Here is a 16,791-nt window from a genome sequence, read left to right as displayed (position 1 = left end):
AAGCATCTGTCATATGTGGATAGTGGAGGGGGCGGGGCGAGGGAGGAGCAGCTGGGAGGCGGGAGTGGGGTGGAGAGCCTGGCTGGGAGGCACAACAACAACAACAAAATGGCAGCAATCCAAAAAGCGAAGCAGGACGAGCTTGGGGCACAGCCTCCGCAAACGCGAACTAATGGGCAAGCAGTACTGGCACAATCAGGCACCAACAACGCAATCAGGCAAGCGAGCAACACACAATGCGCAATATGCCAGGCACAACAACAACAACAAAATGGCAGCAATACAAAAAGCGAAGCAGGACGAGTTTGGGGCACAGCCTCCGCAAACGCGAACTAATGGGCAAGCATTACTGGCACAATCAGGCACCAACAACGCAATCAGGCAAGCGAGCAACACACAATGCGCAATAAATTAAATAACAGTCTAAATAAACATCTATTACTCCAGCGCCACAAAAACTCTACAGTCAGGCACAAATAGATAGGCGGTCTGGCAGTATAGCGCTACTATGGTAGTTTAGGCAGGCACAAATACTTCAGCAATGTACAGCAATGTAGCGCTACGATACCACAGGTAGGATCAGGGAGCAGCATGGGGAGCGACCGCCTCTGAAGAACCCAGGATGGTCACAGCGTCTGCTACAGAGGGAAGAGCCTAACCTTTCTGTGGGAGGGAGGAGCAGCTGGGAGGCGGGAGCGGGGCGGAGAGCCGGGCTGGTAGGCACAACAACAACAACGAAATGGCAGCAATCCAAAAAGCGAAGCAGGACGAGTTTGGGGCACAGCCTCCACAAACGCGAACTAATGGGCAAGCAGTACTGGCACAATCAGGCACCAACAACGCAATCAGGCAAGCGAGCAACACACAATGCGCAATAAATTAAATAACAGTCTAAATAAACATCTATTACTCCAGCGCCACGAAAACTCTACAGTCAGGCAGAAATAGATAGGCGGTCTGGCAGAATAGCCCTACTATGGTAGTTTAGGCAGGCACAAATACTTCAGCAATGTAGCGCTACGATACCACAGGTAGGATCAGGGAGCAGCGCGGGAAGCAACCGCCTCTGAAGAACCCAGGACGGTCACAGCATCTGCTACAGAGGGAAGAGCCTAACCTTTCTGTGGGAGGGAGGAGCAGCTGGTAGGCGGGAGCGTGGCGGAGAGCCGGGCTGGGAGGCACAAAAATATCATACTTTGACCGCTTTGCGTTAGCTCCATTCAATGGAATGAAACGCTGGAACTGAACAAGAAGCGTCGGGGCAATTTAAGAATGCAATTAGTTCTGCCTATTTTAGGAAGCCTCTATAACCTGTTGAAGCCCATGCCCAGCAGAACTGAGGAGGGGAAACATTGTTTACAACGCGGTGTTTACACCGCACTACCTTTACCGCGCTGCCATTACAACGCAAGTCATTACTACGACTTGCGCTGGATGGCGCTGTTGGTTAAGGAATATTGTAATTTTATATATCAACACCTTCCCTACTGTTATGTGGGCTGGTGTTGGATTAGAAAATTATAATAATCCTCAATCCGCGGCCTCCAACTCTTGCTTATTCACCCATTCAGATGGCGCCTTTTCATCTTCAATTGGGGGGCATAGGTTAACCACAAAGGCTGTATACGCTTCTTAAAGTTCCCTCTAGAAAGCATTTGGTGGGCTCTGCAATTTATGCATATCTGCTGCGGGACAGCACGAGGAAGGCTTTTCATTTTTCTATGTCAAAACATGTTGGTATTTTCCTATACGACTTTTCCTATAGTTATTTTGCTATTTTGGGCTTCAGGCCATTCCCAGATATGTTTAATATTTTAGACTGTGACATTGGGACTGATTCTGTGCTTTATTTTGTTTTTCAGTTCCATGACACTGACCTTTATTAAATCTTTGATCAAATGAGAGTTCAATATCAGATCCCCTATTTCCAGTTTTAAAAATGTTAAATATAAACAAGTCATTTATTTTCTTTTTGACAATCAGACGATCAAACAATTCCCAAGATGTCTGATTTCCATATTTTTTTTATATATAAAGAATATCCTGGTGGTACACTGCAGTTGGCATTCTGTTTGTCTAAGTGCATTTCTCTAATTGGCACTAGCCCTCTTTGATGCTTATTACGATGTGCATAATAGGGCAGGTGTATTAAAACTACCTTTAAGTCCCTAGTATATAATAGGGCATGGCAGTTTAGAGGCCAGCAGGCTTTTCTGCACATGCATGTGCGCGAAGCTGAAAGCCTGAGGTCAGTTTAAACTCAAAGTTAGTGTTTAGGGCACTTAAAAATTAATATCTTGGCAGATTAGGTACTCCAAGGTCTCCCCTAGGTATTCCAGGGGTGGGGAAGGGCAGGTACTTATAAGGAGGACCCTTATAAAATAGGTTTTAGATGACCTGGGGATAAAGAAATTGCACATTTTCCTTCCCTCATTGCTTCCCAAGATCGGCTTGTGTGCTAGTGGATTGAGGATCTAGAATATGTTTCCATATTCAGTACCCCTAAAGTCTCTCCTAGGTGTTCCAGGGGTCAGGGTTCTGTAGATATAGGCAGGGTCCTTGTAAAATATGTTTTTGTAAGCCCTGATGTTGGAGAAATTGCCCGGTTAATTTTTCCCATTGTAGATCCCCAGCCACATAGGTTAACATGGTAAGAAGTTATTAACTAATAATTCCTGCTATGAATTACAGAAAAATATCATTCAAGGACTATCCTAAAATGTACAGAGAAGAATTTAAAAGAGTTTTTTGTCTGTAAGCCAAAATGCTGCATTCCAGTGATCTGGCCTGATTGGTCAGAGTTAAGTTGATTAGCCGAGCTGCTTAGATAATGTCAAGGCGTATCTTATATCCTCAGGATCAGGGTGATGTTAAGAATGGTCCACTTCTCAACAGCCTCAAGTCTGACCTGCTATATTAGCACAGATTCTTGAAGTGGTCAAGCGGGGTAAAGAAAAGGTAAAGAACTGCATGGAAGGAGAACTGAAACAGAATAAACAAAATAGATAACTATGTTCTATTATGATGTGAGAGCCTGTAATAGGTATAGATATATTTAGATTGAAGTGCCTATCTCAGGGTATCTGTAAAGGATAGGAATACACCTTGAAGGTTCCTGACTGGGCATCCAGCAAATAAACTATGGGGCAGATTTACAAGCCCCTTGCGCCACTTTTGCGTCACTTTTTCCATGTTAAAAATGATGCAAAAGTGGTGCAAGGGGTTTGTAAATAAGCCCCTATGTTTGGGAGAAAAGATATACCATAGGATCATACCCCTTCCTCACTTCCTTATCAACAGAATCTAATGAAAGAGTCACAAATTCTACCTACCAATATATGGTTAATCTCTTAATTCACAGGGGACCGGAGACCCATGGATCCCAGAACTCTACCCTGACCCCTGTTAATTGCCAAAACAAAAGCACCAACTAGCATTCATCTTCAGTTATAGTACATATTATTATTATCACAGCACATATAGTTTTTGATAAAAAGAAATCCAAAGCAAAAATTATAGTAGACATCACAGAGGAGTGCCCACTGTGGACCTCATTTATATGCAAGATGAACGCCAACCGGCAAGAACTGTAACTGAATTGGGAAATGGAACACCCGTACCTAACAATATCAATATTTCATTGTCTACTCACATTAATATGTATATATATTTACATCCACAAGGACATTATGAGTGTATCTCCTTTACATAAGCCTTGGATCAAGACTTGCCAAAAGAGGAGAACAGAAATTCACCATGGCACACTTTCGCCTCCGCATGAGTCTCTAAAGAGAGAACTCTCCAACGGCGACAACAAAATATTTCCAAAGGTCATGGTTCCCCTTCCACATGAGCCTCTTCGGAGAGGGCTCACCAACGGACTACAACAGAAACACAAAGAAGCTGAACATAAGACTGACACAGAGGTCTCTTTCTTTCCAGGGAATAAATAAGGGGACCCAAAGAAAAAGAGTTGGTGCCACAAGCACCCTTAACATACCGCTCCACATACTCCCAGAATCCTGACACAGGTACACAACATAATCGGCCGCATTTTGGAATGTAGAAACGCTTTTAACTTCTACCCTGGCGGTGTTACATCAGTCTGCAGGTCCTGCCAGGACATGTGGTTTCTGCCTAGGAAGACATCTTTATTAAAACATACAGTGAATGTATTCCCTTGCTCTGCTCCTGTACTACTTTACTTTACAGTGATTCCTGACAGTGTGCAAGCTGTACCTCTTTATAGTCGACCAATGTGCTTTGACGGAACATCCCTTCCTCGGAGAACACTTTCAGGTACAAGGTTTATAGGGATATCGATAATGAAAGGAGGCCACCAGTCTGGTAGCATGTAATTCCGAGGCTGGTTCCCACGAGTTCTCCTCCAGTCCATATCTCTTACAGGCCACCAGATACCACAGTTTAAGCTTTTCATTTTAGCATCCAGAATTCCTTTTACCTTGTATTCCAAATTGTTGTTCACCCATACCGAAATGGGTTTCATCTTGACAGGAATATGTGAGGGATTAAGAAGAGACACATGGAAAACAGGATGTGTATGCAGATTGGAAGGTAAAGCTAGCTTCACTGCGAATGGATTGATATGTTTTTTTTTACCTTATGAGGACCAATAAACTTGGGACTGAACATACTGTGTATAACTGAATGTGTGATAACTACTGCAAGAGTAGCGTAACGCAACTTTCAACATCGTAGCCTATGACGGGAAAATAATCCTTTGTCAACGTGAAATTCACAACAAGGCAGTAGCATGCGATCTACACCAGAAAACGCTGTAAATGTCCGCGTAAAAATCAATGCCACGTGGCATAAATGCAATACGCGAACGTAAAAAACCATGGGATGGGGCCAAACGCGGAACAAAAAGTAGCGAAAACCAGCCACAGGCCTGCAAATCTCACACGTCTGGTGGGACAATGCACCATAAAAACTACAGAAAAAATACACCAGGAACAAGCCAAAGCACGTAGCAACATGGATGCACCCTGACCCAGCGCAGAAGCCAACTCAAACCCTCCAACACCCACACACTACCAGCAAGGAACAACGGGATCAGGGAAGGCCAGGAAGAAGAGGGAGAGGAAGACAGGGTGCAGACCGTAGTCCATAGACTCAGACACCACCAAAGTCTGACCAGAGAGTGTCAATGAATGTGGGAGAACTGACTTAGTGGCACCGGGGCTGAGTGGGGATGCAGTCTGCGAAGATGCCGGTACACTGATAGGAACTCCACCATAGCAAAATCATGACTCTGTCACCTACTGGACCGCAGCATAGGCCGGAGGCAGTGGTCAGCAGTGGCCCACAGCCATGTGTCATTGGCTCACGATGCACAGTGCTAGTGACACCAGGGCAGCTGTCGGTAGTGTACGAACACCTCTGCAACGATGATCTTTTTCTCTCCGCCAAGATGCAAGGCGACATCATCTCCTTGCGTGCAATGATGTGTAATCTGCCTTTGCATACTCGCTGTTCAGGTCGAAATCTGTGACCAGTGAAGGCCGGAGGCCGGAGGCAGCGGTCAGCACAGGCCATTCACTGAGTGTCGCTGGCATAGGTTGGTGGCCACACTGGCCTGTGTAGTTCAGGTTCGGTCACCTCCGTGACTGTGACTCTGCTTTTGTCCGGACTGAGCCGCATCTTCCTCTTTCTCCTCTCCGTGCGACCACAGGTGTGGACTCTGCCATTCGTGATTCACGACTAGGTGCTAAATGTGAGACCTTTTCGGTCCGCACGGTAGTCCTGGTCCCTCATCCACGGCTCGCCAGCTGGCGTTGAACAGGTTTTGTGGCAGCACCACTCGCCGGCTGGCGGTGGCCAGGGTTTGTGGCAGCACAGCTCACCGGATGTCATCGAACAGGGTTTGTGGCAGCACGGCTCGCCGGCTGGCGTTGAACAGGGTTTTTTGGCAGCATGTGTCACAAGATTCCCATATAGAACTATGCCTCACTGATTTTAGGGGGGGGGTCTGGTGCTGTGGCCGCTGGCCTGGATTTGGGGTCACTGCCATTCTGGAGCCAGGACACTGTTTCACATATTGGACCCACTGGGACGCTGGTAGAATATGTACATGAGAAAGGAGTAATGTAGGCCAGCGTCAGGGGTACAGCGGTAGTCTGAAAGGCTGGCCAGGTCACGGGCCTAGGGCTTGGAGCTTGCGCCGGCACGTGGTGGACCCTCCTTGACACACGCCGGTGTCGGCTGCTGATCAGTGTGGCCTGGCTGCGTAGGGTCGGCCCAGATGGGTTTGTTGGTCCAGCGGGCCAGGGTATGGCAGGCGCACAGGATCTCAAGCAACTCCGCTGACGAGTGCGGCATGGGCCTCATGGCGAGGTGGGAGGTGCCCTCCTGGCAGACACGTTGGGCTTTCCTGAAGAGGAACACGCCCAGGGCTTCGTGCTTTTTATTCACACCCCTACGCTGGCCTGGCGTAAGCTGGGCAAACCCACTCTGCTCACGCTTATGGGAGTTCATAACAGGCAACATATATGCGAGGACCCCCACTGGCTGGGGTGACATGGTTGCATCCCCTGTCGACTCCACTCCATACACCAGAGGTGTATGTTGCTGTGGATATGGGTGTGTTCTTCATACCGTGGTCTGTACAGCATTTCGCCGCCACTCTTGGCATTGTGTAATTTGCCAATCATGGTTCTACTCAGTGCTTCACACATGCCTGGTTTTCACCCCTCCCCACATTCAGATATTGTGTGGCTGAGGTGCCATGCCGTTGATTGGTCATGTTCACGGCTTTCCCAGATTACCATTGTAAGTTATCTTATGTTAGGGAGTCTTGTATAGTGTACAGCTGCCTCAGTGGAGAGGTGTTCGGCGCTTCCAGCAGTGTCAGTAGAGAGCAAAAGCTAGACCGTAGGAAATAGGAAGGTTTTGGTAGATTTACGGAAGGACAACAGGCAATCTAGTTGATGAATCTGAGCAGGGAGGGAATTCCATAGTTTGACGGCAAGGTACCGAAATAACCAACCCCCCGCTCTGAGGTGCTTCACCCAGGGGACCGTTGCCAAGAATTGCTCAGCCGAGCGTAGCTGGCGTGTGGGTACATAGGGGATCAACAAGTTAGACAAAATCTTGGGGGAAGACAGCTTTAAAGGTTTTGAAGGTCAGGCATAATGCCTTGAATTGAATCCTTTCAGGCATGGGTAGCCAGTGCAGGCGCCGCAGTGCACCGGTCGCAGAGCAAGTCCTGGGGAGCCGCAACAGGACTCTGGCAGCCCTGTTCTGGACCTGCAAAAGGCACTTAACTTCCGCCTTATTGGCGCCCAACATAAGTGAGTTAGCATAGTCTAGCCAAGACAAGATAGTTGCTTGAACTGTCAACTGGTGGGTAGGTGGATCAAAGAAACCCAGCATGGGTCTCAAACCCAGGAGGAGACCAAAGCAAGTGCCAGCAATCTTCTTGGTATGCTCCTGAAACCCAAGCTTAGAGTCAAACCAGACCCCTAGGTTTTTCACAGCTGGCTTATGAGTGTGGGCACTACCCAGAGCCAGGGATGTATGACGTTACAACGCAAACTTTTACAACGCCTACCTTTACAACGCATTTTTTACAACGCAACATGCATTACAACGCATTCCATTACAACGCATGCATTTACAACGAATTTTTAAAAACTACCTTTACAACGCATTCCATTACATCGCATACTACCTTTACAACGCATACCATTACAACACATAACATTACATTGTATGTAAGGTAAGTATTGGATAGTGTAGGGGTAAAAATTACTATTCTAACTCCAGGGGGTGCAACAGTATGGTAAGTGTTGGATTGTGTAGGGGTAAAAATTACTATTCTAACTCCAGGGGGTGCAACAGTATGGTAAGTGTTGGATTGTGTAGGGGTAAAAATTACTATTCTAACTCCAGGGGGTGCAACAATAGGGTAAGTGTTGGATAGTGTAAGGGTACTATGTGTTGTAATGCTATGCGTTGTAATGGTATGCATTGTAATGACTGCGTTGTAGTGACATGCGTTGTAGTGGTGTGCGTTGTAGTGTCATGCGTTGTAATGGTTGCGTTGTAAATGCATGCGTTGTAATGGATGTTGCATTGTAAAAGTTTTGTTGTAATGGTAGTGCGTTGTAAAAGTTGCGTTGTAAAGGTTGTTTCCCCCGAGACACCGGCCACCAATGCTTGCTCCAGAGCCCCTTATCTCTCTCCACCAGCAGTACTTCTGACTTGTTGGCGTTAAGTGGAAGGCAGTTGGTGGTCATCTAATGTGTAACCGCAGCTAAGCCGCCCATAAAATGCGTGGCGCCCCGAGTATGGTCATCATAGAGGGCCACCACCAGCTGCGTATCATCGGCGTACAAGACCATGGTCAAGCCAGAATTCCTCGCCACCGCCGCCAGGGGTTGAACATAGAGATTGAACAGGACAGGGCTTAATGCTGAGCCCTGAGGAACCTCCTGCTTGATGACTTGAGCATGTGCGAGGAAGTGGGTCCGAGTCTTGGAATGATCTGTCAAATAGAACAGAACGGAACCACTCCAGGGCGGGACCTCCTCTAGGCAGTGCAGAAGGATCTTATGAGAGACCGTGAAGAATGCGGCGTTGAGGTCGAGCAGAATGAGAGCCGCAGTTTGTCCCTCGTCCAGGATGGTCCGTAGATGTTCACTCACTGCTAAAAGCACGGTCTCTGTACTATGGCCCGGGCTGAAACAATTCTGGGAGCGGTCTGAGGCACCAATGTTATTCAGATAGCCTGAGAGAATGTTGTTAGTATGGGCCTTAGCAATTTTTGCGACCCAGGGCAGGAGGGATACGGGTCCAAACATTTCCGGTTTAGTTGGGTCCAGTGACGTTTTTTTCAGCAAGGGAACCGCCCTTGCTTGTTTCCATGATAGGGGCACCACCGCCGTGGAGAAGGAGGCATTCATGATCTGACGTAAAGGTGTCATTAAAACAGGTAGAGCATCTCTGAATTGGGCAAGCCTCATGGGATCTATCGGAGAACCTGATTTGACCATCTTACTTAGAGTAAGGAATTCGTCCTGCGAGATAGGAGGGATGGCTGCCAGGGTAATGGTGGGCCGAGAATCTGATGTGACTGCAGGGTCCATAGATCCAATGGCAAAGGATTTATAGATGGCTTCAACTTTCTGAACAAAGAAAGTGGCCAGATCCTCACATTGCTGTTCAGACGTGATCCACTGAGTGGAGGGATCTTTCCTGGTTTTAAAATCATTGAGTATTTAAATAAATGCTTTTTACAGGATTTTTACTAGACTTAATCTCGTTAGTGAGGTAGGCCGTTCGCACCTGATGTATGGCCTTGTGATAGCATTTAATCGCATCCTGGTACAGCTTTTTAGCCCCAGGGTCATAGGCCCTTCTCCAGGCCTGTTCTAGCTTCTTACAGATGCTACGCAAGGCTGCCAAAGGTCCATCATACCAGGGATTAGAATTCGAACAGCGGCCCTTTGACCATTTGGCAGGAGTCAAAATGTCTAGAGCATGTAGTATCCAGTCACAAAATGACTTATATGCTTGCTCAGGATCAATGTCTAGGATAGGGGGGGGGGATGCCAGGATGGAAAACAGATCTTTTATATTAAGTTTTGCCAGCAATGTCTAAGAGTGGCCTTGAGGTTGGTTCTGGGTATGGACTTGGGAATCGGAAAGGAGAAAGTAACTAAAAAGTGGTCAGTCCAACACACGGGGCTGGGCGTCTTGACCAAAAACGAGGGGATGTTAGAAAAGACCAGGTGAAGTAAATGCCTGGCCTTGTGGGTGAGGCCCACTACCAACTTTCTTAATTGACAGGCAGGGAAAACGGTAAGCAAGCTGCCGATTTTGGGGTCACTGGGATGGTCAAACTGTAGGTTAAGGTCACCCAGAAGGCAGAAATTCGAAGCCATTAGTGCCAGGGAACTAACAGCCTCAATAATGGCTGGCTTGAAGTCTGAAATAGGTCCGGGGGGAACAGTAGACTAGTAGGCCACAGATGGATGAGTGGGTATTAAAGGAGATTGCCAAACTAGCCCATTTGCAGCCGGCCACCTCCTCCTTGATGAATGTGCAGCGGTAACAAGTTTTGAAAATAACAGCTATACCCCTGCCTTTAGTCTCCCTGTTGAGGGTCAGAATACTGAACCCCGGGGGGAGATCGTGTCTGGTGAGTGGGCATGTTGGTTGTGAGTTTGTGACGTGTGCATTGCCAGAGTTGTGGATTTCATGGTCGTGGACTTGAGGTGAGTGGGGTGTTAATTGGGCACTTGCCAAGGGGCTGTGCATTTCCCTTGGTGCCATCCTGGGAAGGCTGGTTGCTGATGGACTGTCAGAGGGTGAAGGGATCATGCACACTGGATGTGTATTTGGAGGTGACATTGGTGAAGGTGCCACGGTGTTGTGATGTTGCCTGCACATTGATGTGTGACGTGTTCTTCCTGTGGCGCTGTTTGTGATCTGTGTCTCCAGGGGCACAGGAGGGACATGTGTGCTGTGGATTGCCCCCTACACGTGCGTGCATCGGCTATGGCGTATGGTCCTTGCTTGGTCTCCAGCGGTTCCTGAGCATTGTGTTGTACGTATGGGGCTTGGGGTGCCAGGGTGATGGTGATGTCTAGGACAGGTGTGGAGGACTTGGAAGTGGCTGGCTGTGAAACTCTGCAGACTCTGGCAGGTGTTGGTTGGGGTGTGGCAGGGGCCAACAGGTGCAGCACAGCCAACAGCTTGGTGTGGGGTGGCATGTTGGTTGTCCGCTGTGTTGGTGCTGTTGGCCTGTTGGGCGATGATGGCCAGGATGCGTAGGATGGTTGTCCCTTTCAGCCTGTAGTAGATAGTGACATTGTCAGGTGTTGGCCTGTGAGGCAGGTGTGTTTCCTGGGGGGCCGATGTCTTTGTCTGCGCTGTCTCTGTGGTGGTCTGGTGGGAGATGCCGGGTGGGTGTTGTGGCCCTCTTGGATGTCCGGTCTGCATGATGTGTGGCTCCATGGCATCTGTTGCCCTTCCGATGACGCCCCGGGCTGGGCTCCCTATTGTGGTGCAGGCTGTGGTCCGACTTTACACCAGGTCAGAGCAGGTGTAAATTTCCTGCTGCTAACACGCCTTATTGCGTGTTTTTTGTTCTTATCGCCGATCTGTCTGGTCATTGTGAATGTTGAGGTGTGGTGTGGTTGCGGCTTTTGGCATGGGAACGCCTACTCTACATCTCATTAGCGATAGCTGCGGGGGTCCTCTGTGGCGATGTTTTTTGCGGCTGCTATCACGGGAAAACTGGTGCTGTGGGCTGTTAGCACCAGCTTGTGAATGGGGAGGTAAATGTATCACAACTTTGGCTGCGATAAAGTGCTGTTCATTCGGTGATAGCTTCTTGTGAATATGCCCCTATGTCTTTTGAAATGGATGTTTTTTGTGGATAGCCACACCTTGTCTCTTCTTTTATAAACAGGACCAAGTCATCAGTGTTTGCCTATGTGTTTCTTGTATGCGGTTTTCGCTTTCTTGAGTTGTGCATGAGTGTCTTTTAGCATTCTCTGAATTTGGGCTATTTTGTCCTGCACTTTAGGAAGTTTTTTGGTAATTGGTGGATGCAAAAATGGAATAAAGCAGGGATGAAACCCATAAGTACTGTAATATGGTGATTGGAGTGTGGAACTGTGTGGTGCTGTTATGTGTGATTTCTGCTAACCACAACCACAACCATGTTTTTATCAACATGAGCCATATCGCCATAGTGCTTGCCTTGAGCTTGTTTAATCTGTGCCTCATCACCAAGCAACATTGTCTAAAGGTGTTCTTCAACCCTCTGTTACAGAACAAGAGCTAAGCAGCAGTCAGCCCAAATGGAACTGCCCCCCTATAGCCTGCGATCACAGCTCATGCGTCCCAGACAAGTTTCACGAAAACACTGAGGAGACCAGCAGAACCCATACAGGTCCAGCCAGCCCATGCTTATCAGACACTAGCCAACAGCAGGAAACAACATCTGGTGAGTATGACAATGTAAAATGCCACTGCAGTTGTTCTCTAATGTCTGCTAATCGACCATTTTTAAATCAGTTCAGTTTACTGGTGTTGATTGGTTAATAAAAACCATGTCAGGAGAAAAGATTGCCCTCGGCTTATTGAACGGAAACTCAAAGCGTGTTGTTAATGTTCATAGTCTGTAGTCATTAAAAAGTAAACGTAAACAGAGTATGAAAAGAACTGAAACATCATTTCGCAATTCTTATAATCGTGTCAGAATAAAAGGTGGCATTTCGAACAGAAACTTAAAGTATCTTTTTCACAGAGTAAGAGATTAAACATAAACAGAATATGAAACGGACTAAAACATTTTATTATAATTCGTATAAATAATAATAAAAATTCACATGGCTCTCGGGCTAATGAGTTGAAGGAACTTTAATCAATAGAATAAAATGCTTTTAAAATGTTGACTTTCACCATGAGGTCAGTTCCAACAGCTGGTTAATTAATTGAAACCTTGCCAAAAGAGAGGATCAACTGCCAGTCTGTTTGTTAAAACATTGATCATGTGTGAGAGCAAAGGACATTAAAAAGAACTTCTTCATATTACTAGTCAAAGCCAAGGGCCTGATTTAGAGTTTGGCAGACTGGGTACTATGGCCCACATGCATCAATATCGGCTTGTGCGATTTCTAAATTGCGAAAAATAGCGATTCGCAATTTAGAAATTGCAAAAGCCTATGCATGATTATTTTTTCATTTTTTATGGAATTCGGTAAAAATCGCTATTTTTACCGAGTCGCATAAAAAATGCGAATTTCAAATTGCGAATTTGCAATTCCCATTCATTCCTATGGGCCAAAATGCCCATAGGAATGAATTAGAATTGCGAATTCGCAATTTGAAATCGCAATTCATCAATCCATTTCAAGGGTGGAGAGGGGGGTCTAAATGACCCCCCCCTGCACCCATGAAATGTACTTTTCAGTAGAAGTTACATGCACACATGTCCTAAGGACATGTGAGTCTGTAACTTAACAGTTTAAAAAATGCATTTTTGTGCATTTTTAAACAATTTCGCAAATTACCACGAGGTTGAACTTCGTGGTAATTTGCACTTCCAATTTGAAAAATCGCACATTTTTTGGAAATGATGCATAGCATTTAAGAAATCGCAAAATTGCGATTTCTTATATGCTATCGCAATTTTAGAAATCGCAAAAAAGTTGCGATTTCTAAAATAGCATGATGCATCCCAAACAGCACTTTTGGAATCACAAACAGCCGATTTTAAGGAATCGCACCGTTTGCGACTCCAAAAATGCTTGATGCATGTGGGCCATTGTCTTAAATATTATGGAATACCAGGCCTGTCAAAACTCTTGGCCGGCCGCCTCATTTAGAGATTGGTGGAAATAAGCTTTTCATTGACGGAGATCCTGTTAGCTCCATTAATGGTAAGCTTCCTCTGGCGGCATGATGGATGGGGTAAAGTCCTTTTTTCTGTCCATCACCTCCAGGTAAAACCTGGCAGTGAGGGGCAGAAGAAACAAAAAATAATGTCACCCACACCCCAGAGAAAAATTTCTGGGTGTGAGGGTCAGTAGTTTCTTGCTTTTTCAGAAACAAACTCACATCTTGGCAGTTTGTTTCCGAAAAACCAAGAAGTTTAAAAGTTTGGTGAACAGTCATCAAAATAGATGGTGGTCGCCAACCAAATGTTTTCCACCTTGAAGTGAAGCACTGCGATGTTGTTTCCTTTCAAGACACAGACATAACCGTTGGGCCGGTGGTCATCTCTAAATTTGATGGATGGTAGTCAGTTTGGCACAGGTAATTTCCTATGCCACCCTGACAGAGAGAGTGTTATCTACCATCCCCGAAATCAGGCACCAAGTCTTGTCTGCCTAGCAAAAAGTGTACTGTTGTAAAATCTGACCCGATATTATAAGCTCCTAATGTGGATCTCAACATTCTCCCAAAAGTCCTCAGCACTGCAGGTCAGATATAAATCATGTAAATCAGAGTTTCACTGAATGACGTTCATAATCTATAGGTAGTCGAGGCAATAGATGAATTAAAACCAGTGTTCTTTAATTTCCCATATAGGCAACAGTAGAAAGCATAATCTCAAAAAAGCATGACATGCATTTTTGTAATTTGGGTAGTTTGTAACCCTTTGCCCCTTAAAAAGATAAAGGTCAGAGGAGTGGAATAGCACCACAACACATGCTTTGGAATTGCCTTAAATTGTAAGGTTGGTATGGAATTCGACCAAGTTTCATTCAGATTTAGGGTGCTTAAAGATTTATTAATGTATAACAACAAAGAACGTCTTACACCCTTGTTGTATTCTATTGTAACATCCAAAATAGGTTTCAGGATATCAAGCAGAGTATGTTTAGTATAAATATAGAGACCAAGAAGGGCCGCCTCACATTTAAATCTTGATGCAATGAATTTGGATTTATTTTAATAGTTTGATTTCATGCCAGTAAGGCAATACAAACAATTCATATTTTACATTATACCATACGATTTATAATAAATCATAATACATATTATTACTTAAAAAACAATTCCTAAATACATAATAAATTGATATTCAGAGCTGCACAACTAAAAATCTATAACTATAATCAATTCAAAGTGGCCAGCTGTTCGGATACCAAGGACCAAACTTACCCTACAGTGTGACACAATCTCATGTTATTAAATTTTGAAATTAATTTAAATAAACAACTAACACGGTAAACCAGTAAAATTCCAAAAACAGGCAGTAGCAAAGCTCTTCTTTCTTTATGAAAACATGTACAAAATACAATTACATGAGGTAGAGACAACAAAACATATTCACAGAAAGTGCAAATGCAACTGTCCTCCCCCACCTGATTAACAAACTTGCAGGGACCGCACCGTGGCAGTCCTGCTAAGCATATTGCTGCCTCTACACTGCTGTGCTACCACCAAGGAACGCTAGTTCTCTGGTGGCATTGACAGTGCAATGGCGGTCCAACCTTCCTAGTTGTAATAAGGCGATTGGAGCGCCGGCGTAGAGGTGGCTGGTCCGCCGCTCATCTATCAGTCTGGCAGCCTCATAATCAGGCCCTTAGCCTCTAACTTATGCTTCAAATTGTGTGCAATTCTTTAAAAAAAACGTTACTTTAGTTTTGGACGTATTTATTTGCAAATCATTAAGCTTCCAATAATCTGAGAATGCGTCAAGTGTCCTCTGAAGGTCAGCAGAAGTGAGGTTCAATAAAACTGGGTCACCTCCCTAATACAGTAACAAAATAGCTTCTGATCATAATTTGGGTGGAAATGAATCAACCTAGTTTAGTGCTAATGGAGCATCAGCAATATTTATTAAAAACAGGAGCGGGCCAGCATACACCCCTGTCTTAGATCATTAGGAGTAACTATTTTTCTGGACAGTGCTCCATTTCGCCTTGGTTCTGCCCATGCGCCCTAATGTAATTGAATTATTAGCTTAAATTAGCCAGGCAGAATATTCCAGTTTCACATTTTTTCCCAAAGGAGCGCACAATTTATTGTGTCACATGCCATTGACAAATCTTTATATGACATATAGAGGGGCTGCTTCTTTTTAAAGGCATATTCTTCAGCCAGAAGACTGAGATTTAAGCAACAATCAAATGTTGAGTGCCCTGTACGAAAACCCAGTGGGACCTGTGGTAGAACTCTTTCACTAACTACCCATTCTTCCAGTAAACCTAACAGGTGTTTCGCATAAATATTTCTTATATAAAGGGACCCTGATACTTCCTTTCCAGGTTTCTGGTAAGTTATGGCTTCCTATTATTGCTCCAAACACTTGGGTCAGAACTTGGGTCCACAAACGAGGGTTACGTTTTATTATGTCTGAGGATAGGCCATCAAGATCTTGAGCCCCTGAGCTTCTTAACTTTCTTTATCAACACCTCAATACCACTTACTGTGGGGAGCAGAGAGGTCTCATCGTCACCAAAATTGGGTGAGCAATATTGCAAATTACCCATAACACCTGTATTTTCTTCTTTTTGCTCATATAACTCAGATAACCTGCCTCACTCATCTTAGGCATCTGGCGATACTTCTCTTCTTTTCGTCAGCCCAAGTACACTGCTGACTGTATTCCAAAAACCCTTTGTTCTTCCTGTTCTAAGAAAACTATTGCTTTATCCAAGGTCCCACGTTTTCCTTCCAAATAATTTGTCTATTTTTTTCTAAAGTTGTTCCTAAGTTGTTTTATGGAAAACTCCCTAATAGCACTTCCCTCTTAAAGGCCTCCTTTATGTTCTTATTTAATTCAATCTTTGCCCTCTCATTATGGAATCTAGGTATGCCCTTCCTTGCCCTTCCACAATTTAAGCCCACCATGGCCGCGTCCCATATTGCGGCAATAAGTCTATCATAATGTTTCAATACACACTGAGATGTATAAATATCCTGGGATTTCAGGAGTATCTCAGTATGATCTATAGTTTGGTATTTTAATTTAGCTGACCAAACTAACCAATGCTCATTCCTGCAATGAACTGGTAAGCTATTCTTCCAGTGATCTCTTAACTTTGCGCCACTTTGCAAGGAAAGGAAAAGCAGTTTAAAATATCTGCCTACGAATCCCGAATTACAAATTCTTTCACTATGCCAAAATTTTGAGAGGGAATTATGGCATAGTCGATCAATGTAGCCACCCTCTCATTATCAATCCAATAATCTTTATTTTTGCAGTATATCATTAAAAAAAGATATAGAGTCAAAAAATTACAATATCTACAAGAAGTTAAAATAAACATCAACAAGTTAAAAAGATAAAAACAATCCACG

General features: G+C 45.0%; 1 protein-coding gene across 2 annotated transcripts in view; it reads left to right on the top strand.

The window, feature by feature from the left end:
* LOC147703576 (up-regulator of cell proliferation-like) overlaps nt 1–16,791 on the top strand; it is a 186,390-nt gene that overhangs the window by 132,379 nt on the left and 37,220 nt on the right. For both annotated transcript variants that reach the window (XM_086931922.1, XM_086931921.1), the window contains one exon: nt 11,807–11,980. In XM_086931922.1, coding sequence (XP_086788048.1) covers nt 11,807–11,980 — 174 coding nt within the window. The remainder of the gene's footprint in view (nt 1–11,806; nt 11,981–16,791) is intronic.

This window comes from Lissotriton vulgaris, chromosome 7, assembly GCF_964263255.1.
Source record: "Lissotriton vulgaris chromosome 7, aLisVul1.2, whole genome shotgun sequence".
NCBI classification, from domain to species: Eukaryota; Metazoa; Chordata; class Amphibia; order Caudata; family Salamandridae; genus Lissotriton; species Lissotriton vulgaris.
This window is presented reverse-complemented; position numbering and strand designations above follow the sequence as displayed.